The following is a 26,807-nucleotide window of genomic DNA, read 5'->3' as shown; positions in this document are numbered from 1 at the left end:
TGAATGGGGAGAAATCCCTGCTGCTATGTTCCAAGGTCTTTTGGAAAGCCTACCTAGAAGAGTGGAGGATGTTTTAGCACATGGTTTCTTCTTATCAGTGTAATCTACCATGTATTGTACCATCATATCTATCTGAGGTAGTCTGTGTTTCTCTAGGATGGAACTTAACATTTAGTATTTATATTGATGAAAGAATTTATAGTCTCTTTTAATGTCACCTTGATTTACAATCGTTCCTCTCCCTCTGACATACACATACACACGCACTGCTCTCTCTGTCTCCTCCCTTATTGTATGTGTGTATGCCTTTTTGTGTGAACCTGAAACACACACTAAAACCTATCATGAGACTTAATCCATCATTCACAACAGGATTTTCCCTTTCAGAAAAGAGGAGGCATGATGTGTGACAGCCTGTCCTCCATACGCCTCTCATATCACTCTTTCTCATTTCATCCCATAGTTTAGAGGGAAAATCAAAAAAAAAAATCATTAAAAAAAAAAAAAAGAAAAGATGGAAATGTCGCAGTACTTTAACCAAGGCAGACTGACAGTGTAGACGGAAAATTAAAATGAGTTTGTGCTCTCCTTCTCTATGCTATGTTTGTTAAATTAAATGAATGTATGAGATATTTTACATCTTCACGCTGCAAGGCCTATCCAGGCAGTGACTGTGAAACCTGCCTCTGAGCTTTGAGACTCCTTTGATCTTTGCAGACGTGATCTCAGAGGTTGGAGGTTTGGTAAAATCCTTAGTCAGAAGCAGTTAAGTCTTGAATTTGGGGCGATAAATCAAATTAGGCCACCGTGTGAATTAGGTAAATGTTATTAACATATGCTGAAGAAATTACACAACCTGATAAAATCTTATTGTACGGTTTTTGGATTTTCCAATTCCAACCTGTCACGGCCATATGAATTAATTAAAAACATAATTAGAAAAGGGGTCTTACCATACTCATCCAGTAGTATGTTGTCGGGTTTGATGTCTCTGGAAGGGAAAACACAAACAGTACAGTGGTGTTAGTATGTGTTTTTGTCTATATGTGTTAATATGTAGTGAGTAAAATCAAGAACAGATAGTATTTCTATGTAATTTCTGTATAAAAATTTCTAAATTCTACTTCACAGTGCTGTTTGGTGAACAACCTGCAGATCTGCAAAATATGGCTTTTGGGAAATAAAGTCAGAGCCAGAGTCGTTCGACAATAAGAGCAAAATAAAGTAAGTAAGTAAAGTAAGAATAGAAGTATAATGTTATCATGATTTGCTTTTACCTGAAGCTGCTGAAAACATCCCTGATGAGATGTGGCAATCCAACACCCAGTGTAGTCTTGGTGAGGGCGTGTGTGTCTGTGTGCGTGCAGATATAATTGTGTGTTTTTGTATTTAAGTAAAACAGTGATAATGGACAGCTGGCCCCCACTGGACTTCGCTTATGCTCTATTCAGTTCATTTGTAACTCTGAATCCCTGCTTTTCACGTTTTTTACATAAAAGGCAAACATTTTCATGAAGACCTTTTCTCTTGACTCAGAACAGATTTGACTGACTAGTTAGTACGAGGCTAAAGCACGAAAGTCCAAGTTGTTGTTCCTTGAACACTTTGAATGAGTTACTTTATGACCTGCTTGATTGTTTAGGTATAGGAACTTGTCTGAATGTCGTCACTAACATCATGCCTCAAAACTATCGTTCACATTAGAAAAACAAATAACTTTTGACTTTCAATTACGGTGATCCCGTTAGACCAGTCAGAGGAAGGCAACAAGAAGTATCAAATCAGACCAGTGCTGTCAGACTGAGATGACGTCTTTGGTTTGCGACCTATAGTCACCGCAGTCTCATCACATCGTCACACATTTGGTCCAGTGAGATACACTGTCCCTTAAAAATCTGCTTTAAAGTAGTAATCTATAAAATCCTTGACTCTGGTTTTGTGTAAAGTTTTCAGTAATATAAGCACACTTGGCTATGGTATTTCTGCATTGCACTTCCCGCAGTTCAACTGTAACTGAAACAGTGTGGGTGGTGCTCTGATATCTTATTTACTGCTTATGCCCTCTAAGTTTCCGTGGATGGCACTCTCCTCTGTTTGCCCTGCCAGGGAGGTTACATTACTCATAGTAATTACCGGGTTTTTCCTCTACTTGTTTTAAACAAAGCACTTTTTCCAAAGATGAAGTCTTAAAACAAAACATCTCCCGCGTGTCGCAGTAGGTACCCACAATTGCGTGCACGGATCATCAAATGTAAAAGCTTCCAAGAGGTCACTAGACAGTAGGCTGACTCAAGGCTGTGTTGAATCATTTCGCCTCAGCGAATGACAAAAATAGACATATAATACCTGTGATTGAAACTTTAAAATGGCTTTGTGTTGCACCAGTGTACACCAGGTGTGTGACGAAAACAAATGAATACCTAATACATTTGAGGGGGAAGAGGGGACAGCAGGTTAAGCTGTGGGAGTAGCTGAGACACCTGAGAAGGGGGACAGGTGTAAGCTGAGGCTCTTGCCACAGCTTCTGCTTGTTTCTCATTTTCTGTTGTGTTTCCTGTTTTTCTCCTATTTTCAAGCAGATGTTTGTTTCTCTGCACTTATATATATATATATTTTTTTTTTTTCTCCTTTTTTCTTTGATGCCACATAAATCCAGAAGCAATCAGTTACTCCACATTGTGCTGGAAGTGAAGAAATTTCAAGGAGAAAATATTTTACGTAAAATAAAGCACACAGGCAAAATTATACCTCATTGGGTGAAATGAATATTTTTACACATTTATACAAATGTCTTAATTTCACTTTCCCTTTTTCCTAGAACAGTTTCTTTACAAACATTTACCAAATGATTTTCGAAGGAGCTTTAATCAGGAAATTGAGGCATTAGTCAGCCCAGAATGTGTTTTGATGCCCTGTATTTCTTTATTTTTACAAGTGACTTTTTCCATTTTCCATTCAACTACTGATGTCTTTTTTTTTTTTTTTTTTTTGGTTGCAATTACACACATTTGTCGAAAAATGCACTTCTACAAATCACCAACTCTTCTCATGAAAGTAACACTTTGTGGATGGTCTATTAAATATGCTGAAACCATAAAAAAGTGAATGTTATGGAGAAGAGAATGATTTTTAACAACAGATTTCAGAGGAGCACAGACTGCGGATTCCCAAATTGTTACACAATGACATAAAGACAACAACACCAAGGCCCCTGATGGCAATCAACTACTTCAAAGAACAGTTCAGGTCCCTCCTGGCCATTTTTTTAAAATTCAAAGCAACATCATTCTCCTCTTTTTCCTCATTGCCACTGATCTTTATCTGTCCTTGACAACGTTAGCATTGTCTGTGACACTTACAACCCTTCCCCAAATCATATGTGCTTACATAACTTTTTGCATTTCACCTTTTTACCCCCACGACTGCTCAAACTCACACAGACACATACAGCGGATTATCTCACACACACACAGACAGACATGCACAACCACACACACTGCTGGACAGTGTCAGATTCTGATAACAACTACCCTCTTCTAAGGCATATGAGTGTTTTTTTTTCGTCTGAACAGTGCGTTTCAGGATACACTTGTGTGGCTGCAGACTAAAACTAAAACAGTGGAAGGGTACAGAGTGTTCTCAGCTTCTCGCTGTTCTCTCATCTCTGGAACGTATCCCCACAGCTTTAAAAAATGCTTTGAACTGGAGAGACGATATTCAATATTCAGCACCCTTCTCAAATGTTCCATTTGCACTTGATGATCAGTGAATTTCCACACTCTGAAATTGACATCAACGTTAACTAAAGAAGACATGTTAGGGGGAACCTATTGTTTGTACATTAGCAGGGATGGTGAAGTCAAAATGGTATTCTTAGGTGGTTTCAGCTCTGTGTTTGTTTGATTTTTTTATTTTATTATTTTTTTTTTTAATGGGTTGATTTAACCAAGATGAGGAGGGTACAGTCTTACATTTTAGAAGACCTTTTGATGGAGACACCACACAGGTGTTCAGGAAACAACATGGGCAACAATAGCAGCAACAGGAATCAAAGTGAAATGCAATGTCAATAAATGTATCAATCTGTCTTCCTTTGGCAAGAAGACATTCATGTGTTTTGACCAATCAAAACATTATGGATACTGTGGCACTGTAACATACACACAAATCATCTTTGTTGTCGGCTCAGCTGACAACCAACTCATTGTACATCCTCAGTGAGTGTCTCCTCTAATTAAGACTACTGCCCTGTAGGAACCCCGCAGTATTTAGCACATCAAAGGCCACGCTGCCTTGTGTTTTGTGTGCACATGTGTGTTTCTGCGGCACACTGTTGGAGACAAGTACAACCTGTAGCAAGGAGCTCAATGCTTGGGTGCTTTTGGATCGAGAGGCACTGGCTCAGATGGGGGTTAGAAAGGTCGACCGTGTAACCCTTAATTAGCTGACATTTGCCTCAAAGGCTGGCACTGAGGGAGAGAGGAGAGGCATGTGTGGCTGCTGGAAAAAGTAGGCTGTAGGTGAGAACAAGGGAGCGTCTTCTATAGCTAAAGGCCAGGCTGCCATTGTGCAGCCACAGGACAAGGAGGTGGCAACACAACTGGCTCAAGAGATAAAGCAAAGCAGCTGGGCTTATTAGGAGGTGGCGTGCAGTAAAAGCCGAGCTGTCAAGGTAGAGCTGATGATGATGATGTCCTTGACCGACTTGTTCTTCTGACAGCAGACATTAAGGAGCAACTTAACCCTCTGCTTTAGTTCTCCCTGCACATTTATCAAACACTGCCCACAGCCGTACTGTACAATAGCAAGGCTTCAATGGATAGCGAATGTGTCTTAGCGATGGATTAATGATGTAACTGTACATGTAACTGTACATATACAGTAATAGTGAGTCAAAAAAGTGGATTTTGTGTTATTTTTTAAGTGAGATGTTGGTGGCATGATGTTCTTCAAATAAATGATTTTGTTTTTGTGGGTGATCTATGTATGATATTGCAAGCTGTTGATCAACATAAGCTACATAAAGCAGGCAAACAAACAAAATAAACCTGTCATTACATTTAACATTTAAACATTTTTTCTGGAAAATTCTTATTATAACAATGACAACATACATTCATCACCTTTTCTAAAACTATTAGGGTTTATACAGTAAATGAGCATTTTGTTTTAAGATATATTAAAAGATCTACAATACAACCCTAACCCTAACAGAACCGACATCCTCAATGGGGTTAACTCTATAAATAGGGGTTTTGCACTAAAATATTCAATATTTTATAAACCTCAGAGACTTATGAAGCCTATTCTAACTATCACAATCAATACTCACAGTTTCTCAGTTGCATTCAGTTTAATGATCCATGAATTAAACTCTATTTCCCTTTCACAGAACCTGACACTAAAGATTTACCCAGCAATTACCAACTACAGTCTTTCTCTCAAAGTAAAGTGATAATGAAAAGTAGGTCAGACGGCCCTGTAATGATGATGTCTTGGGAAAGAGTAGTGCTAAAATTCACATGATATTTCTTTCCTTAACTCAGTATTGAATGAGACTTAAGTGTTTACCCAGTTATCCACCTATTGCTGTTTTATTTATAAGACCACATAACTGCAGCCACAGTAGGTTATGATTTTGATTATAGTTCTTAGAAAACATTAGAAAACTGTTCATCAATGTTCTTCGTAGTTTTCTTCTTTGTGAGGAGTTGGCAGAATGTATTGGATCTAGTGACTCATATGTTTTTAAATTAACTAATCTGCATGAAATACTATCCCTTTCTATAGTAAAAGAGAAAACTTTGCTCATTGCAACTGGCAGTTTTTCCCGTGTTTATTAGCTTGCACAACAGCTATGCATCATCTGTTAGTGCTGAGAACCAGATGGGTGCTCCGATCACACCAGGGCTGTGTGAAGACGGGACTGCTTGGCTAGGTGACAGCTCAACCGTATGCAAGCGTTTGCCACTTTGAATGGGTTTCCTTCAGAGGTGACACAACAAAAAGGCCTATGAGATGAAACAGTTGCACCACTCTGTCATCTGATTAAGATGAAATGCGACAAAGAAAAAATATTGTTGGGAAATACTTGAATCATTAAGCTTGTGGGAGTGTGTGACTGCGTGGGTGCCTGGATTTGGACAAACTGTAATACTGCAGCTTCTAAAGCCATAACCACCATGTACTGACAATCACTAAACTTATTAGATAGCAATTTGTAATCATCGGTCGTTTTTTGTCGCTGCTGTAGTACATTAAAATTGTAGTGCTTGTAGGTGAAAATTTCCTGTCTGATTTTCTCTCTTTTTTTTTTTTTTTCACTTTTTTTCCTCTTAGCAGTAAAAACCAAGGAAACATTATGATAGTCCAAAGTAATTTACATATGAAGTGACAGCTGTGTATCAATTATTTCACCACAAAAAAACCAGAAGTGAAACAGAGTGGGGGAGGGGAGAAATAAAAAGTAAATGTATAAAATATCTACATATCAACCAAGAGAGAGTGTGAGAACATAAAAGGGATGAATTGGGAAAAATAGTTGGGGATGCACGGGCCACACTGAGAGGGAGGAGGTGAATTGAGTTATATTTATTGAGTACAAGAGATAAAGAGTCCTGGGAATGAATTGTGGGAGAAAGGGGGGCTAGTGACAATTTTAGAGAAAACAAAATCCATTGTGCTATTATATATATATTATACAGCTAAATTGAGAAAATGAAGTGGAGAGCAACTAATATGACTTAGGCCAGAAAGAGAAAGAAGGGAGGAGATATAGTGAGCCAACGGTAAGCGAGGAGGTACAGAAAGTTCAAAGAGCAAATTAAGCAAGATGGGTTAAAGGGGTGAAGTGAAAAGAAAAAAGGGAAGAATAGAGGTAAAAAATTTGGGGTTCTTCGGAGTGCGGACAGAGATGAAGGGCCGGGAGAGCTTGATGCAAGCTGATCCCCTCGGCTTTTCTCTCGGTTGACTGGCTGTACAAGCTATTAGCAGGATCTAATGGCCTCATTACAGCCTGCTATCAGAGGCAGAGGGGTAACTGAACCCAGTACCTGCTCATATGATACTGCACTGATACTGGAGCAGGCCAACACACCTGAGAACGGAGTTTTACACACACACACACACACACACACACACACACACACACACACACACACACACACACACACACACACACACACACACACACACACACACACACACACACAGGTCATGCGACCACACAGCCATGCACTCAGATCATTCCAAGAGCTCACAGAAGCATACACGTGCACACATATATACACAGAGGCCAATTAAGAACACACACATCTGTAAAGTACAGCACGATTCCCCTCCATTAGATGCGAACTGTAAGGCAGTAAGAGCACCCCTGTTCTGATTATAGTGCCAGATAGATTAATCACATTTAATGATAAAAAGACACAGTCTGTTAGTGTCCCAGTTGTTGTCAGTGGAGCACATTTAGGTCCTTTTTTACCTAGTTGCATTTAGGGCTCGGTATTGTTTGACAATTTTTGATACTATTGCCGATATGATACTTGAATTTTGGTACAGATACCAAAACAGTACTTTTTGTTTGATACTGTAGCAGATTAGGGAGCTATAACTACTTGTTACTTTTTTACCATTAAAACAAAAAACAATATTTTTTATATTTCTTTTCATTTAATGAAAGAAGCCCAAGTACTCATGTCTGCACAAGCAACCACAGAAGAACATTTTAGTTAAGTCAGGAATGATTTGACCCAAAATTTTTTTAAAATAACAAATCTTACAAGCCATCCTTTGCCAGCTTTCTGTACATGCTAGTACGGTGGCAATCAACAATTATTTTCATGATGGATTAATCTGCCATTTATCTTCTCAATTATTAAAGTAGTTGTTTAGTCTTTAAATTGTAAAATAGTGAAAAATATCTATAAAAAGTTCCCAGAGGGCAAGGTGATGTCTACAAATTACTTTACAGCTGCACCCATTTAAGTCTTGGCATGTTTGCTGAAAAAGTAACTTAAACAATTAATCAATTATCAAAATAGTTGCAGATTTACTTTCTGTCGATCGATTTTTCGACCCATAGTTGCATTATGTCTGACATTTTTCTGTTTTTGCACTTTGGGCAAAAAGAAAAAATGGATGACTTGTTCTCAGCCACATAAAATGTTTAATTTAGTGGTTTTCCACTTAAATTTCATTTCAAAATTTCAAAAATCCTGTAGCTGCTACAATGAAATTGGTGTCACTGGTTTTCTGTGCATAGATTGCTGGCAGTATAATTAGAGGCTCTCTCGTGGCTCTGCTGCGTTAGTAACTCTCTTCTCCACTCCAGAATAGAAGTAGAGAGCTGTTGGAGCTTGTGCCTCTCCTTCTCTGTCACAAAGGACAGTGGAGGAGCTCTAGAAGCCCCAGAAAGCCCACAGCTCAGCTAAATCACACACTCAAAATGAGCAATACACACATAAGCACACATGAACACAGTAAAGCAGTTTGTGCATAGAAATACATAGAAGCGCAGTGTCAGAATCCCTCAGTTGCATGTGCCCGAGCCCACAAGCCACTAGAGACCAAGTCAGACAGCCGCTGCCTTTGAACGTGAATTGAAAGCCTAACTACGCCTACAGAGGCTAACAGCTCCAACCTAGCAAACTGCTGCATCTCTCACTCAACCCTTCTTCTTTCTGTTGAAGAAAAGCAGCTCTGACAAGTGTGAGAATGGCACAGGTGTACATGGGCGTGTGTGTCTGTCGCCGTGTTTACGCACACGGGTGAACATTCTGTGTCTGTGTGTGTGTGTGTGTGTGTGTGTGTGTGTGTGTGTGTGTGTGTGTGTGTGTGTGCATGCACGTGTGTTTGTGTGACAGTAGCAGCTCTTGAGCTGAGCTGAGGGAAGTTCATTCCTTTTTCGTTGACACATACCTAGTGTGATTGGTTGACAGAGTCGGGCTTAACAAGTCCCCAGTCTGATTTGGAGCTTCTTTTCCAGAGACGGAGAGTGCTGAGCAGATACCGAAAACAGCCAGTCGCTACTAAAAATTCACTGCATCAGAAACATTAAGGGAGTGTTACAAAAAATGTCCCCTCTCTCCAACCTCTCTGCCTGGCTCTTTGACTTTGTATATCTGCCTTTATCTCCTCCTTTCTGTTTCCCAGTCTGCCTCTCTGACTACTTGAATACGCTCCTTTCTGCCAAAATCTCTCTCCTCTTTTCTTCTGCAGGCAGACACGTGAGCATGCAATTAGTGATCTTTTTGGAGCAGACTTGAAGGTAAACATTCTATCATGTTTAGAGCGCAAACCTCCTCCCACCGGCTAATCTGTTGTTGTGAGCTGGGTTGAGCTGTGGGAGATTTTCGACAACGATAATGCTCAATTCACCAATTTGTGGTGGAAATCAGAGAGCTTGCACCAGCTGGTACCTTAATCTGCATTTATGAAATATGAGCGTATAATTTCTCCCACTTTCCCTCTCCTCCCTCATGGTTCTTCTTCTTCTTCTTCTGCTAGGAAATAAAACATTAACACACTCCATGAATAAAGAATACTCAACTTGAAGACATGACAAACGCTCGCCATTTCGAAGAGCTCACTGAGAGTAGGGGTAATGGCTTAGTCTGCCTCCATGCAGTCTGCAGTAATATATAATATCTCTTCATTTTAAGAAGCATCCATGAGAGGACGCACTGAGACCGTTCTTTCACCTTTAATTAACCAGATAGAGGTTCATTAAGACTATATTCCATTTTGGTAGCTTCGCAAAAGGCCTCTAGAGGAGAAGGGGATGAAGGAGCAAATAAATTATTTGAAGCAGAGATGTGCCTTGCACCCCTCCCTCAGAGAAAGAGTCATACCCTGAACCACCTAAGACTAAGAAATGAGGATGAGGGAGAGAATGGGAAAGAAATAAAGGTACAGTAGGAAGAGAAAATAGCGCGGGAGGGAAAAAAAAGTGGGAGTGAGTGAGATTATGAGGGGAAAGGTACCTTATACTGTTGTGAGAGAGAGAGAGAGAGAGAGGGGCAGACAAGAGATGGGGAGAAGAGATCAGAGCTTGCAAAAGAGAATCCTCCTTGGCTGAAATAGGCTTACTGCTACAACAGCTGGGTGTCAGTACGCTTTGGTTCATTTGATGAGAAATACAAATCTGAATAAATAAACAATAGAATAGAATGGACAATTTTCACAACAAGACCAAAACCAACAATGTGTTAGGTGGCCATGTCATGTTGACTCTTTGACTATCAACACATTAAAACAAGTGTCTTTCCCCTTTTTACAACAACAAACAAATAGAACAAAAACAAAACAAACAACAAATAAAAAATGCATTGCACAAGCAAAGCTTCTGTACTTTCTATATAATAATGCAATGCATAGAAACCAAGCATAATATTTATGAAGAAGTATCTTACAAATGCTTGTTTTTATTCAATTAATGTCCATCTTCAACAGAGTCTTTAGATACTGAGAATCTTTTAATATTATTGTTATTACTGATGCCTCAGACTGGGGCACTACTACAGTGTGTATACTGTACACATGTCACTGTGAGATTCAGCCACAGTTATGATTCACAATATGAGCTTCCACCTCAACTGTAAACTGAGGTATGTCTACAGGATCACTATCCATCTTTGTTAGTTTGATTAGAGCCAAACAATTAGTCCCTTTACCACTTTAATGGGCATTATATTCCCTAAATGAACCACTGAGGCATATTGACTCGTTAAGCGAGTCTGCTGGCTGACAACATATAAGTCTTTCCATTCCAAGGATTACAGGAGGAACCAAAATGCACCTGAGGATTCAGCCAGAGATGAGTGGTGTTGATGACAGAGAGGCTGTGCTGAGGTTTACATATGCACAACCTCCACAACCACAAAAAAACCACACACACACACACACACACACACACACACACACACACACACACACACACACACACACACACACACACACACACACACACACACACACACACACGCCTTCCCCTATCACACACTTGCCGTTTATGTTTCCACCCTTTTTGGAGAGACTCATCAAGTCTCTGAAGATGTCATCTAATTGAGACTCATTCTGTTGTTTATAATTCAAAACTCCTCAGAGAGTATAGGCTTAAAAACACTGACTAACCAATGCTGGATTAGGTTAAACCAGATATTTTACACTCCAGAGGTTGATCATATTCTGAGCATGATGTGTCAAAATGCAATTATACACACCAGTCAAAAAAATATTTTCTTACACCACACAATGATTATTCAGACAAGACTAGAAATGGACTGGTATAGTGCAAATCATAGAAAATAGGAAATATAATTGTGATCCTAGAAGACCTATTTGTTTTCCACCAAAATATCCGATCTTGCATTATTAAAATAATGGATAATACACTAAAGTTGTAATAAACCTAAATTATCATTTAACTTTTAAATTACCTTGGTGTATACATTTTTCTCCAACATCAATATACAACCAACATTATTAACACTTTCCAAATTTTTTCCTACTTTTTAAGTTTCATGTAAAATCCACTTTCGCTTAATAACATGGAGGAATTAGATTAGCATCCACCTTGCATCATACTTCATGCTCAGAGGATCTTGTATCTCCCATGATGACTCCCTTTTTATTTTCCATCCAGGCGCAATCAAGATGAGCTGAGCTCCTGTTGTTAACCTCTCACTCCCCTGAGATTTTTCATATTTGCAATACAGTGGCAGAGTGCAAAAGCTCATTGTTGAAAAATAATTAGCAATACGAAACACAGATGTCAGTGCATCCCATTATAGTTACAGGCAAAGACAGTACTCCTTTCAAGATGTTTACCCTGACTGTAACCACACCAAACCTTATGTCCAAACACAACAATTTCTAAGCTAATAATATAACTTTAATAATTATTCCTGAAGTAAAATTTCTGTTTGTCAAAAATCAAAGTGCTTCTGTCTAGAATCTAGGTGGGATCCATAGACCCTACTTGTTGCCGATGGTTTGAAATCCAGTGCCCAAATAGTTAATACAGCTTTCCCACGAGGATAAATATTAGGCCCCCTGCTATTTACTGTATACATCAATATTTATTTTCCAACTGAGCACTGCCATATCAGTCGTTATGCTGATGATACCATCTTGTATGCCATTGTCTCTACTGCAAACCAGCCCTTCTCCAGATTGCAGACTGCTTTTGATGACCCCCAACCTGCCTGAAAAAAAAAAAAAAAAAAAACCCACCCAGCTGGCACGAAAAGTCAATGTAATGTAAGAAAGATGTTAGTCGTTAGAGCCTGATATCCTTCTGATGTCAATCTAATGTCAGAAAGACGTTAGAATCGTTAGAGCCCAACGTCTTTCTGACATCAGACAGACGTTGAATTTTAGTTGGAAATGAAAATCGTGTTGACTTCAAAACCCAATGTTGGTTAACTGACATTGTGAAGTTTAGCTCACGTTTAGTAGATGTTACGTTTTGGTCACCATACCTCACAACTACAATGTCAGTATTGTAAGTTAAGATGGCGTTGGAATGAGTTGCTTGGAAGACGTTGGACTTTGGTTACTTAGGAACACAACCTACAACCAACAATTTATCAATGTCAGCTGTCGTCAGTATTCTACATCAAATTGATGTTGGCCTTAGATGTTGTCTTGACATTGAAATTTGGTCACCCAACATCACAGCCGACATTCAACTAAATGTCCAACGATGTTGGTGGCCAGCTGCGTTCTCGCTGGGCATTGTCCTATGAAATTCATGTTGAACATCCTGCTGAGTGTCTGTTAATCCTTTAAAAACTAAAAAATTAATTATTCCATCCATTATTCTCTATACGTATCTACATTGGATCATGGAAATATCCTAAATGCTCATTCTGCTGCCTTTACCCTGAAACAACTAGGTACCATTTACCGCAATACTATCCAGTTTATTACTCGAGACATTTATCACACTCACCGCTGGAAATTGTATGAAAAGTCTTCACTGATATCTAGAAGTCATGAGTGTACCTGTTTTTTGTTTGATTGGTTTTTTTTTTGGTTTTTTTTTTTTTGGGTCATGCTTTCTAAGTTTCCCAAAATTTTTAACTTCCTGAGTTGAGTTCAGAATGAATGACCATGACATCGGATCACAGAATAGGTTAGCTTTGAAAGTTTCTCATACCATATCCACAGGTTTCCAGTACAATGCAGTGTGTCTGTGTGTGTGATGACTGCTTGGTGTGACTGATTTGTCTTGTTGTAAACTTGCACAGCATACAATTTTTTCTCAGGTCTCTCTTTCAAAGGAAATCTCTATCTCACTTAGACTTCTTGAATCAGTAAAGCTTAATTTATCTAATGTGGACATCTTACCATCATCCTGAACCAAATGACTGTCAACCATATTCTGTCAGTCATGACAGACAAACTTGTGAATAACATAATGACTGTATCGTCATGTTGCATGCGATTTATGTTGTTGTCATTACTCCCATTATTGTCATTAAAATCATGAAAGACCAACGGAAGGAGAATGTGTACATACTGCACATACACACAAGTACACAGGTGCACCTGCGCACACACATTCTGAGGGCTTTATGTGAATTCCCTCACTGCACCAAAGTCGGCACGTCCACATCTGAGGGAAGAAATTATATATTCAATTTCCATAGAGATGAGCTGAGAGTCACTTTCAGTTCCTCTTCTTATTTGAAGCTAATGAATGCAGATTGAAAAGATGTTGATTCCGCCTGAACAAACACCCCCAACACCTGCACATCAAGTGGCAAGTCTGTCCTCTCCGGCACTAAAATAGAAAAACATAATTTAAATATTCATATCCCTCTATGGACTGAGTGAATAAGCTAATTAATAATCTATCCTATTTATTTCTCTCTCTCTTTCATATTGAGGTCTAAGAAGCATGGACACGAGTAAGTAGTCTACTTTAAGTTAAATGGTATAATTTGTAATCAGGGGATGTTGATAAATTAGTGTTCTCCATTGCAGTGATCGATCCTGTTAGTCATGATCTGGGAAGGCCTCTCTTTCTATGCTTACCTCTCCACTCAGTCACCAGAGTGGAAGACTAAGTCCAAGCAGTGGTTAGACTATGGACAGTGCTTCAGAGATTGGAGAAAAGCACTACTCGTGCACAACTCAGGTCGCCCATGCTAAAAATGTATGCAGTCACAGTATTCCAAGAGTCATTAAGACTCGCTTTGATAACCTTCAGTGGTTTAAGTATGTTTCATGATGTTCATAGAATACACTCCTGGTAAATAAGGCATTATTAATGTTTTTATTGTTATGTTTGGCAAACCCAAAGCACTTAATTAAGATTAGGGAAAAGTCATGGTATTTGCTATATGTTGCAGAATTATGGGCTATATATAGTAAACTATAACTCAGAGTGAGTAAGGACATGTTGACTTTCTCAATATACATAAAAAGCCACCTTCAAGAGCTAACATGGTAAATTCTAATGTACATTTCCACAGCCCTAATTCCGTCAGTACATTAACATGAGTCATGGTATACTCACCAAAAGCTTACCAATAAAAGGAACGCTGGAAGACTTTTAATGAGTAAAATCTCAAGAAATGGTGGACTTTCATTGACAGTAGTTTAAAGTGGCAATCTGGAAGATTTCAGTCCTGGTTGATTTGGCAACACCTGTAGTTACTGATGGTAACAGCAAATGTGGTTTAATACTGAAGGTCACAGAATTCTGGTGGTAATAAAACAAACTAATGTTGCTTTAATGAAGAAGTCAGACAATAACTGGCCTTATTCCATCATTCTGTGAGCAATCCTGATCTGAGCAACCCTGAACTTTATACTGCATACAGCAAGAGTCTGCGAACAACAGGGCACAGAGAAAGGAGTTGGTTACCTCCCTGAGAAGTTGGAGATGTGCACCCTGTCACCTGCCGCTCTTCCTCTAACAGCTCAGTGTGGCTGCTCTTGACTGTTTCATTACTCCCTGCAATATTTCACACTGATCTGCTGTCCACAAATGTCCAAAATGACCGTTCTTGTTTTCTTAAGGTTAAGAGCTAAGCTCACTGACCACCACATTTCCTTTCCTGTGACTAATTCATAATAAAAGTCAGTTTGAGTTTTGCCAGTTAAATGCTTTTAATGTGAAGCTGTGGCAGTAGGAAATGTTCGGTTTGCATTAGTATTAACTTAATACAAGATTTTTTCCAAGAATATCACCACAGAAATTCATAATACCACTAATATATAAATACTAAAATGCTTTCATCATTGGGCCATAGGCTCCATCACCATCATGTTACCCCATTCGGCGATAGATAGTGTCTTAACATTTATTTTAAGTGAAAATCTGTGAGATTGCCACTTTAACATAGCAGAATTTTAAAAAACTTCCAATTGGAAAGCCTGAAATTTATCAGTGAATGAAAACAGTATTTGTGTTAGCGAAAAGAAACTTCAGAGTATGGAATTAGTGTTGGGGAATGTACATGATAATGAATTAATCGAGACAACAGGTAATCGTGGAGGAAGTTTTGAGTTTGCACTAACAGAAGAACAGGAGGAAATTAGGAATAAAAGATTCTGATACAAACCTGTTTCAAATAAAGGCCTTCTCTGCAACTGAGGAAAATGAATCCACTATATGAGAAGCAACGGTAACATCACATTGGACATTACCATCAAAATCCTGGACTCTGGAGTCAAAATCCTGTGCTTTGCTGACTACCACCATTTGATTTGTGTCCAATTTAACAATGACACATTTGCTGGATTGGGGAAAAAAATGGCAGCAAATATGTTTCCTCCAAAATGTTTTTGGCAAAGCATTATCCCTATTTGAATGAGGTAGATTGTTATTTGGTACAAGTAAGGAAGTCTCAACGGGTAAGCACCTCAGAAAAAGAGGGCCAGTTTTTAACTTTTTCTTTCACTCAATGTTTTCAATGTATGTTGGCAGCTCCAATGCTTTAACAGGATATACCAAGATCTTTGAGTCACTCAGCAGCTTAAAATAATAACACTGGGCTGTAGCCATGTCTTTCTTGGCCTTGCAAGCCTATGGCTCTGCCACAGCAGCAATATTTCTGCCTAAAAAGCACTTAACCTGCATTTTACAAATTAGATAAGGCATGGACACAGCAGCATAGACAGAATTGGTGCATTTCATGATGGCCATTGTCTGCAGCTCAGGGTAAACTGTTGTGTCAGGTGTGACCTTCATGTCAAGACAGCTTGACCTTTCTGCACAGCAGTGGAGCACTCATATTAGAAAATAATATGGAAGTGGACAGCCAAGGAGAAAAGAACACTGGGATACTTAAAGCTTGAAATCGGTGGTGGTGGAAAAACAAGGGAGAGAGACAGAAGTGGGACACATACTGTAGCAGAAAGAGAAATAATGGGGCAGCCAGTCAGACTATTTCTCTCCTGTGTTTTGTATAAAAATAATTGGCAGCAAACCCTTCTCTGCATTATTAAAGGTTATTAAACAAACTATGATATATTAAACTACAAGAGAAAGGTTCAGAAAAAAGGAAATTATGAACAAAAACATCTCACCTGTGTATGATGCGCTTGTTGCGGAGGTATCCCAGAGCCAGGGCCAGTTCACAGATGTAGAGTTTGACAGTGCTGTCTGAGAAGTGGACGTTCTGCTGGAGGTGGTAACGCAGGTCTCCTCCCAGAAGCAAGTCCACCACCATAAACATGTCCTCCTCATCCTGGAAGGAATACCTGCAGGGGAAGGTCAGAGGGATGCCAAGAGATTTGGCAATGAGCGGATTAGAGATTTGGGTAGATGCATACAAGAGAGGTAGAAAGAAGAGAGAGTCATGCAACCAGAATAGAGGGGGAAAAGAAATCAGAGAAATAACAGCGGTGATGGAAAGGATGAGAAATGAGGAAAAATGCAGTTGAGCAGCAGAGAGGGAGGTTTGAAGGGAAGATAAATATGAAGATGTGGAAGTTGCAGGAGAAGAGACAGGAGGGAAATGAGGGGTGAAAAGAAGAGGTGAGAGGAGGAGGTGAAAGTGAAGCAGAAAGTGACAGCCACAAATAAGAATCACATATTTACCATAAAACACTGTGCAAGAAGGGGTCCCAAAAGATGAAAATAGCACAAAACTCTTTATTTTGAGTTGTGGGAACCCATGCTAGAGGAAGGGGGGGTTTCTAGGAGAGCAGATCTTTTTTTTGTTGTTTTTTTAAATTTTATTTTGTAACTTTCTTGATTGCTGTAACATTGACAATACAGAACTGTTACCCATCAGCAGTAAAAGAGGATGACAGGTGCAAATTGAAGTCATGTCAGCCTTGTGCTCCTCAGGAAAATTTATATAACACTGTAGCACTAAGGGTTTTGACAGGAACAATTGAAACAAAATTACCCATCAATGTTTCAACCCCATGATGTCTGAAAACACAACCTCTGGAGCGTCCCATGTTCTTTGAGGGTAGACACTGCTCTGCTATTTATGAATTAAATGAAGCAGAAGAAAAACACTCATCACACTCCTTCACTTTGCAAGGAGAGCACCTACATATTGGCTGAGTCATGCCTGAGGCAATGGTCCTTATTATGTCTTTAAGGCTAACAAGCTAAGAAATCCTTCATTATGATAGTTAGGAGACAGGTTACAGAGTGTTCCTATTTGAATACAGTTTTGACAGCTTAAAAGGAAATGGCAATTTGAAAGGATGTGTGTTAATGTTCTTTTATTCTTTATTTGTATCTTCTTTTTTCTGTGTATTCTTTTTCTTCTCTCTCTCCTTTATTAATACTTACTATGTGAATATTATTATTTTGAGTGTTTATGCCTGAAGAAATTATTTTTTTAATTGAAGAACTACAGAAGTAAGGTTCAGGCCCACATTTATTATCAGTAATATATGTGGAATTCTTATTAATAATAATGATTTCATCAATGTAAAATATGAAGGAAAGAAGGACAAAATGGGACATTTGGCACCAACATATTCTGTGTTGCTTAGCAAAGAACATTATATAGGATATATATAATATAAAATAAAGGTCAAACGTCATCTGCATATTTAAAAATACATTCTGGACACAGTCATCATCATAGCTGCTTCATATTGTTTTTGTTGCTTTCCAATCACAAAGCAAATGACGATAGTCAACACAGAGAAAACATAATCTTTGCTCTGATTACATTAGTGATCAACAAACACATTATCCTGTTTTTTTTTTTCATTTGTATGTCTCATATCCCATCAACATTAGTGGTTTGAAAATCTTTAATTATAGCTCAATAACTGAGCAAAAATCTGTACCTACTCAGCGACATTGTCTGCTCAGATGGCTTCCCCGCCCTGCTTCTGTCTCTCTTTAGGGAGAGCAGGTTTTCCATCAGACTGTTGACATTTCATTAAAGCAGACCATTAGACCTATTAAGTAATCCTTATTTCAGTGCGTGGTCTAAAGATTTGGAAGGGAAAACTGAGCTGTCTTCAACAGGGAAAGTGTCAAAGTCATGCAAAATATCACTTTCTTTTTCATTAATGAAATAAAATCAGATGTAGTTTTTTTTTTTTATTTATTTTTTTTTTATTTCTGTCCTCAATGGAATTTTGTGATGTTTTTAGTACATGCTCTACCTAGTATTTGTTTGTGTACGCCTCAGTCTTCGATTAGTGTATGATTTATGCATCCATCAATCAGGCCCTGGCATATACAGCAAGCCAGTATCAGCATGCAGCCTGCCTCTTACGAAGCTGTTGCACAAATCGTCACTCATTTTACATGCCGAGCATCCTACTGGGGCCGTACTTATTTTCCCCCTCTAAACGATGAGCTAATTAGTTTCTCTCCCACAAGAAACTAATTTATGCAAAAATAATAGTAAAAAAATTGCACCAGCCAACATTTCCTGGCTCGCCTAAAGCGTTGCTCTGTGTACTGTGTACTGCAACACAACGTCCTACATCTGCAACTTAAGATCTTCCATAATTTTGGAGAACACTACCACCCTTCTTAAGTCTTTCAGTATGTTCCTGATCTGAAACAAACAGACTCCAATTTCACTTCTGAGAGATTTCATTGTTGACTGGGGTTTCTACTAGCAGATATTTCTGAAGACTATCATCTTGGCTCAAACTCAATGCTCAGTGACCTGAGAGTAGTTTTTTTGCCACGTTGGTGAACTCCTTTCCTGTGGCCCCTTCTCCGATAAACTGGAGTTGGTGGTTTTGTGCTCCGGACGGATGGGGATTGATTGAGCTGACTCCAAACTGTCTGCTAAGGCTCAGATAATGCTGAGACCATTTAACATCTGATTGCCCCAGACTGTGGGAAGGCTATCTGTGAGATGCCTGTCCTGAAGATGCACACACATTTGCCAAAGTCACAAAGAGCCGCATGAAGATACACACGTGCATACACACTCCTTCAGTACTGTCCCTCTTCTGTCTCAACTCCATGTTTAAGTTAAAACATGCATGTGTCATTAACTATTATTATGTGCTATTTTAAAATAACTTGACAAAAATCACATCACATCAACAAACAGTTCTCTACTAATGACTCCGTTTTAAGGAAAAAAAGAAATGAGAAGAGGCCAGTTCTGCCACCTCAAAGTATATAATACAGTACAGCTAAATGTATGGGTTCAGCTGCAATGCTATCGGTCACTCAGATGAGCAGCAATGACTTTGTCACGCCTGCAGCCAGCCGGCGTTCTCCAAAGCGTTTGGCACGTTTGTACGTGTATGTGTGGGGGACGGCATAACAGGATGATACAAAGTTTTTATTCTGCAAAGATTTTAAATAGTACACTGAGTACTGAGTTGAGGGAGAAGTGAAATTAGTAAAGAAAGGGGTGGAAATCAGTAAGCCATCCCTGAGTGTAAGTGAAACAGTTTGTAATTTCAGGGAATTGTGTAGTTAATACTGGTGTTAAAATAAAAATAGTAGATGTAGGAATTGAAAGCGTGTATGAAAAAAATTTTTGGGTGTCATTCTTGATGATAAATTAATGAATTCCAGAAAACACATATCAAAAGTATCAAGATCATAAATCACGTATTGCATAGCGATATTGGGAAATGTATGCATAACCCATACAAACCCAGCACTCATATTAAAAAGTAGAGTCATTGCAATTATCACCAAATCTGATGATTGAAAAATGTCTTGATAATAAAACTACAAACACTAAAATGTAAGGACCTTTTTTTTTTTTTTTATAGCATTGCACAAGTCATGTATGAAGCACATACAAATCTACTGTCATCAGAGAGAGAGAGCAAGTACTATATTAATGGAACATGTATTTTTTTAGTCTGGACAGATTTTTAAAAATAAATACATTTCAGTGAAAGAGGTGAATATATGTATCAGTCTTGAAGATGATGGAAACTGTTTGGCAGATTTATGCAAAATTCAAAGGAATGTTCAAAAACAAGTGGTTTGACATCCCATCATGCTTTTTGTCCATGAAAAATCAGCTTAGTTTGTTATTCTGTGATATAATGTATTGGTAAAAATACTACATGTGTATTAGCTTGTCTGTGTATATACTGAATATGTGCATTTGAATATTTGTATGTACAGTATGTGCACATATGCAAATGTGTGCATAACTATTATAGATATGTCTGTGTATGTATCTATGAGCATCAGTTATGTTACTTATTTTCTGAACTGAAAAGCGTGTTTATAAGATTTAAAAATTCAATACTGAATTTTTTTAAAGGGAAAATTACAGCTACACCCTCAGGAATGATGAAAAATTAGGAATTACTTCTTTCTGGGGAAGAGTGGACATACATGGGGTTTTTACAAAGAGTCTGGAAAATATCAAAGTTCCAGCTGCTGCTGTTAGATGCAAGGGAGTGATAACCTAAGCGATGGAGTAGACCAACGTGTGTGTGTGTGTTTGTGTGTGTGCAGGCATATGAGAGAGAGTGAGGGAGTGTGTTTGAAAATAATGTGACACTTGAGTTTGGCACAGAGACAGGGGAAGCAGAGATCAAACCGGTGTCACACTAACATCACAATCTCTTAAATATCGTGGTGCTTCACTTTGTTACAGGATTTGCAGTTTTTGGGACTGACACAAATCTGACTGAGTTCATAGATGGTCAAAACATTTCTCCACAATCATGCACAGTGCCCCACCTTCTCTGGTTCTGTGTACATGCGTGGATTTGTGAAGGACTGATAAATCACAAATGGAGACTGTAAAATGCTTATACGGCCATTAGAAGGGAAAAGCATGATACAAGAAATAAACATTCATCAAGTGTAATATTGTGAGACCAATCATGTAAAAAAGTGTACATTAAAAAAAAAAGTGTGAGTTAGACAGCAGTCTGTGTTTGCTTGATGGACTCCATTTTAATCATTTGATTCACTGTCTGTGTCACTCATCCCTTCGCTCTTTCTCCCCCTCTCTCTTGGCCTGTTCCTCATACTCTTTCTCTCTCCTTCAGTCTACCTCAGTGTCTCTCTAACCCCCTCCCTGTTTTTCTCACACAGACACACACAAACACGTATCTAGAGTGTAAATACCTCAGACTCAACAGACTTGGTTAAGGTGGAAAGAATCTAAGGGGCTGCTGTCACAAGCATTTAGGAGACACAAACTGGATCTTAATTGCTCTTTTTCTTGGAAGAGAAACACTGTTTTCTTCCAGGGAAACAGCAGTTTGTTTATGTAATTGCTATGGTATGTAAATTTTACAGTCAGAGAATTTCTACCAGTGTAGTGCATTCATTGAATTTTCTAGACATTAATCTTCAATTTTATCATGTATAACTTAATTTTTAAATTTAAGTCAACTCTTCCTCTTTCATCATTAATTACTTAATTTGATTATGAAATTATTATTTTGTTAATTATTAGTATTAACTATTTACAATTACTTGATTATGTCATTCCTTGTTATTTAATCTTAACTAGATGTCCTGAGCTGATCCTAAGGATTGCTATCGGGGACGATCCTGGAATATTTCAATGAACTGGTACCTGCTAAAATAAAGGTGAATAAATACAATCCGTATTGATATCTAGTATTAAAGGACCTAGCTTTACCTTTAATTTCTTTTTATTTAAAGTGTTGAAAACTGTAATCTTCTTCTTTTTAATTTTGGTAATATTTAGTACCATATGCTCTTTGTTCCTCTGCCAGTTGCAATGACCAAAAATTGCTTCTCAGGCATGCTTTTTCTGCTTAATTGAGCACTTTCTGTAAACTACAGGATTTAACTCTAGAATATTCATTGATAGAAAAAGCCAAAATTAGATATTAATACGAAAAATGCAATGTGTTATTACTTTAACATACATAAATACTGGATAACTTTTCACAGCTTGGTTGAGAAGGTTGGGTTGGCATTAAATAAGGACACAAAGTCCATCAAGTCAGTTGATAGTACACTTGAGACCTCCGTGAATCCAGTTTAATCGAGTAGAAAACCAGCTCTCATGCTTGGCTGAGGCTCCCATGTTTTCTGTCCCACAAGTCTTTCCTTCAGAAACCAAGGTGGTAAAAACTGAAAGGACTTTCTTTTTTTTTCTTTTTGGGAGGGGGGGTCTTAAAACAAGCAAACAAGACTGACTAACTCACCGCAATCTCTCGCATGGTTGGTCAGGAACAAAGCTGCTATAAAGAGTGAGTCACATACAGTACACTCTTATTACGGTGAGGTGTAGCAACACGTGTACCCAAACATACTTGCTGCCACCCAGCAGCCTTTTGTATGTGCCAGTTACCTTTTTCTTAAGATTACAGCTGCTGAAACCTTGTTTTATAAGTCCTAATAAAGTCCCAAATATAGCATGCATACTCCCAGATGGGCCTACACACATGCAAGCAGTCATGTACAAAAGTAAAAATACATACTGTATACAGTACATACTTGACATTTGTATTCTGTAGATCAGTCAGAATACAAATTACGGTCAACAACTAAGTGCTTTTTTTTTTTTTACTGTTTAAGCACTTGACTGTCTGCATAAGCACACATTATTGCACTTGATAATTGTTTCTTGTGCTATACTGCACATGCAGTACTGTATGTTAGGTATTACAGCTGCAAATCAACAATATCCCTCTGAGGCTGACTGACCGGGTGCTAATTGAGCTTTCTATTTTATGCTACTGCAGCAATATCGCCACTCTACTTAAAGTGTAAATTGGTCTCCTATGACAATAAAATCCCTTTTTCTTATAGGTCTGCTCTCTCTCTTTCTCTCTCTATCTATCTCTCTTTATCTCTGTCTCTCTGACATGGTGACATGGTACTTGGAAGGTGCTTGAATATGAATGAAGTCTTCTCTGGCTTGCGGCCACTGCTATCAAAATGAATTAGAAATGGGACTCATTAAGTTGTTTGTCACAGGTACGCCCTGGGTCATTTTGAAGCTCTAGAGTGGCGTTTATAGTTTTATGCTGAAAATATAGCTGAAAACAATCTTTTGCAATCATTTGAGAAAACTCACCTCCTGATTAATGCGTTTTCAAAAAAAGAAGTAAGGTACAAAAATAGTAGCATCACAGTTGAGCAGCTGTGACCAAATGATCCAATTTACACTCTGCTGGTGTTGCTTTCCTTTGAACGCATAATAATTAAATATTTCGATGAACAATTCTTGAAAATAATAGCACTACATTGTTGACTGTCTCTGTTTGTATTTTGCCGCTGCAATGGGCTGAAAAAGGCAGACAGTGACAGAACAGAAAAAACAAGTTCTTAATAAACCATCAGCACCTCTTGCTTGCTGATTGACAAGCATATTTGGTATAGAGAACAGCATCCAGACTACAGAATAGTACCTGTACACTATGTTGCAATGGTACTTTTCACTAGCTTTCCTGGTAACAAGCCTGGTTTCTCTCAAAGCTTGTTCTTGTTGTAACCCCCCCCATTCTGTCTGTCTTTTGGTTTCTATCTCTGCTCTGATACACATGCATTTTGATATGACCTCTTGGTGGCCTCCAGGCAGTCAGTCTGATGGGAGAGTAGCCTGAATGGAGCTTTTAGAGGCAGAGGCACCCCAGGCCACTTCGGTAATGGAAGTCTCCAGAAACCACGGGGACTTAGATTCTAATGGTAACGTGCCCTTACAAAAAGACTTCCTTTCTCTCTTTCAAAGGTAACAGTTATGACATGTGAAGCCACACAGTTAGATGAAATAATATTAAAGCTAGTGTAATTTCCAAATTGCAGTAGATTTCTGTTTCTTACTGAAAGAAAAACACAAATTATACCTGTTTTAAGAAGAATATGGCCATTAAATTTTTAATTTCTTTAGATTATGTGCTAAAGTAAACACTTCTTTTCCTTCTATAAAAGTTATGCCAATATTGGCTATATTCATAGATGTATTCCTTCTCTGCAATTAGAGTATCACTTGCACATTTTTCATTACTGCGCTCTTTAGGAAGGACTTCTTTTTGTTAATTAGCCCTCTACTGCACACATTTTGATGGTACATGATAAAAGTGATTCCCCATCATTTCTTGGTTCAATTTGGGACATTTTGTTGATAACCCCCCCCACCCCACCCCAAAATATTTTAATGGTATAGAATCATAGAGAAAATTATGAAATAGTACAGATCATAAGACAATGCTCAGAGAGCAGTACAAAATCACAAAATCTTTAAAGTAATGTCAGCAAATGACAAGCAAGAAGGGAAAAACAATTTAAACATGATGGATTTAATACAGGTGTAGGTTTGTATCATGTAATGTATCATGTACTTCATGTAATGAGATTTCACACTGTGTAAAACTTCAAAAAAGCTGTTCTTCTGTGCTATGAAACAGAGGTGTACATTATACTTTTTGAACATAACTTTGGGTGTCCCTGTGCACCCAGGAACCCTACATCTTTCCTCCTTGTCACACATTATTTGCCAGTGTTGGGTGGGCATCCTGGTTAGAGATGGGAGCCGTGGGCCCCTGCTTCCGCCTTCCCTTTTCATACTGTTGGGAAATCCCACCACTGGTTCGACCTCTCTGGATTTGCACAGATGGTGTGCAGTTTGGGACTTGAAAGCACAAAGACACATGTGGTCACTTCTCGTCGTTTCATTGTCAGCACAATCCGGTCTGTAGATGAGCCAACATATCACTACTGCCATATCTACCAAATGAAAGACAGGGCATTGGTACCATTTCTTCGACCTGATGTTGGTGCAATATAAAGCCATCATTTCTGTTGGCTTCTGTCTCATCTGTCAACGAAATATACAGGGTGAACACCTACGTATTTACTGAGGAGGACGACTGAACTGTTGTCATGCCTCCAACATAGGCCGTTTTTTCCTGGAAGGACCCCCAGTGAGATCTTGTCAGATCCATGTCTGGCATCATGGAACTGCTTGGCAAGAGATTAAAGTGCACCGTACCCAGAAAGCGGATGCCTTGCTGGGACAACACAAGCATCAGTGGGAACTGTTCAAGTTCTTGGACAATAGGTCAGGCGCCTTGGCAGGATTACACCGGGTGCTGTACAGGCTTGATTCATTAACATTAAGCTCAAAGATGTCGTCAGAGAGAAGCCTTTTTGAAATATTGGTATGGAGACAGAATTTCACTTGCAGATGGAGGGATGTGTAACCATTCAGGCTGTACTGGAGAGGCAGTGGTGGACATGTTTATCAACTCTCACTGTCACCCTCAGACAGACTCTCATCTTCGTCTTTTTCTTCATGGTCATCCTCACTGGTATCTTGAGTGTCTATAAAAATATAGAAAAAGTATGTATCCATTACAAACAAAAACACGAGATAAACTAAAGCTTGACATTTGACAATATTTAAAACTCTATTATTCAACTCTGCTCAAACCTTTTTCTCCATTCCACTCCACCCCACTGTCACCGTCCTGCCTGTCAGATAGGATTTGCTTAACATGCTGATCCTGCTCTCTTATATCCATTTTGCTGTCAGAATGTGTTAAAAGAAGTAACATTAAATTTAAGAAAACTGACAAATTTATTTTGAGCTTATATCGTGCACAAATACATGTGATAAATTTGATAACATCCAAAAACACTGTCAGCAAAGATATCAAAGAAAAGTAACCCTTATCACATACTTTGCCCTGTGGCAAAAAACTGAATTTTTGAACATGCAAAATAAAATTAAAAAAAACTTCATAAAACTTGATGAAAGGCTTCTTTACCCCTTCGTGCACACACACACATTTTTTTAAATTTACAATTCATGTCATTTTAAATAAGATTACTAAAGCCCATAATCTTACCTTCCTCTCACCATGCGCTCCTGTGACCAAATGTCAGAAAAGGAATTCCCGCCTTCAAATGATGCTTGATAGTGACTCCCAGGTTAGGGTTGAAAAGTCGAAAAAAGGCTACTTTCTTAACGACTTTTCCTTGACCTCAATGGAAAACATCATGTAGTCAAGGAAAGATATGAAGGAGAATCCATAAGGACTTAGGAAAAGACAACCGTGTTGCTAAGAGAATCCGACTACACTTACACTGCGCTCCATAATTATGCATCAGTGGATGTTACTAATGTGGGTCTGCGATGATGAAACTGCATTGTTCCAAAGATGGACTGCAAAAAGCACATCTTAGATGCCTCGCGCTGTGCGTTCTTACCTTGTTGTTTAATGCAGGCTAAATGAACATGGACAACCCGGTGAAAAATATTACCTCATTACCAAGGTTGGAATTCAAATGAAAAAGGAATACAGGTTACCAGTCATAAAAGTGAAACGCAATGGTTGTCACATTGAGAATGGTTACTCATGCTCACCTTCCTGTCCGCTCACATTTATCGAAATGAGTCCCAATTAGTATGGTTGTATGAAAGTAATTGTTT

The 26,807-nt window shown here is 38.5% G+C and overlaps 1 protein-coding gene and 1 long non-coding RNA gene across 3 annotated transcripts in view; one reads left to right on the top strand and one right to left on the bottom strand.

Moving 5' to 3' along the window:
- Nucleotides 1–26,807, bottom strand: part of stk32a (serine/threonine kinase 32A) — a 64,131-nt gene that overhangs the window by 23,511 nt on the left and 13,813 nt on the right. For both annotated transcript variants that reach the window (XM_040150691.1, XM_040150690.1), the window contains exons 4-5: nt 16,546–16,719; nt 954–991 (exon numbers count right to left, since the gene is read on the bottom strand). In XM_040150691.1, coding sequence (XP_040006625.1) covers nt 954–991; nt 16,546–16,719 — 212 coding nt within the window. The remainder of the gene's footprint in view (nt 1–953; nt 992–16,545; nt 16,720–26,807) is intronic.
- The window catches only part of LOC120802648, a 62,420-nt gene that overhangs the window by 29,007 nt on the left and 6,606 nt on the right, over nt 1–26,807 (top strand). The window contains exon 3 of the long non-coding RNA XR_005709250.1: nt 1,132–1,224. This is a non-coding gene — a long non-coding RNA (uncharacterized LOC120802648). The remainder of the gene's footprint in view (nt 1–1,131; nt 1,225–26,807) is intronic.

This window comes from Xiphias gladius, chromosome 17 (genome assembly GCF_016859285.1).
Source record: "Xiphias gladius isolate SHS-SW01 ecotype Sanya breed wild chromosome 17, ASM1685928v1, whole genome shotgun sequence".
Classification (NCBI taxonomy): Eukaryota; Metazoa; Chordata; class Actinopteri; order Istiophoriformes; family Xiphiidae; genus Xiphias; species Xiphias gladius.
The sequence above is the reverse complement of the archived record's forward strand: the minus strand, read 5'-3'. Positions and strand labels throughout refer to the sequence as shown.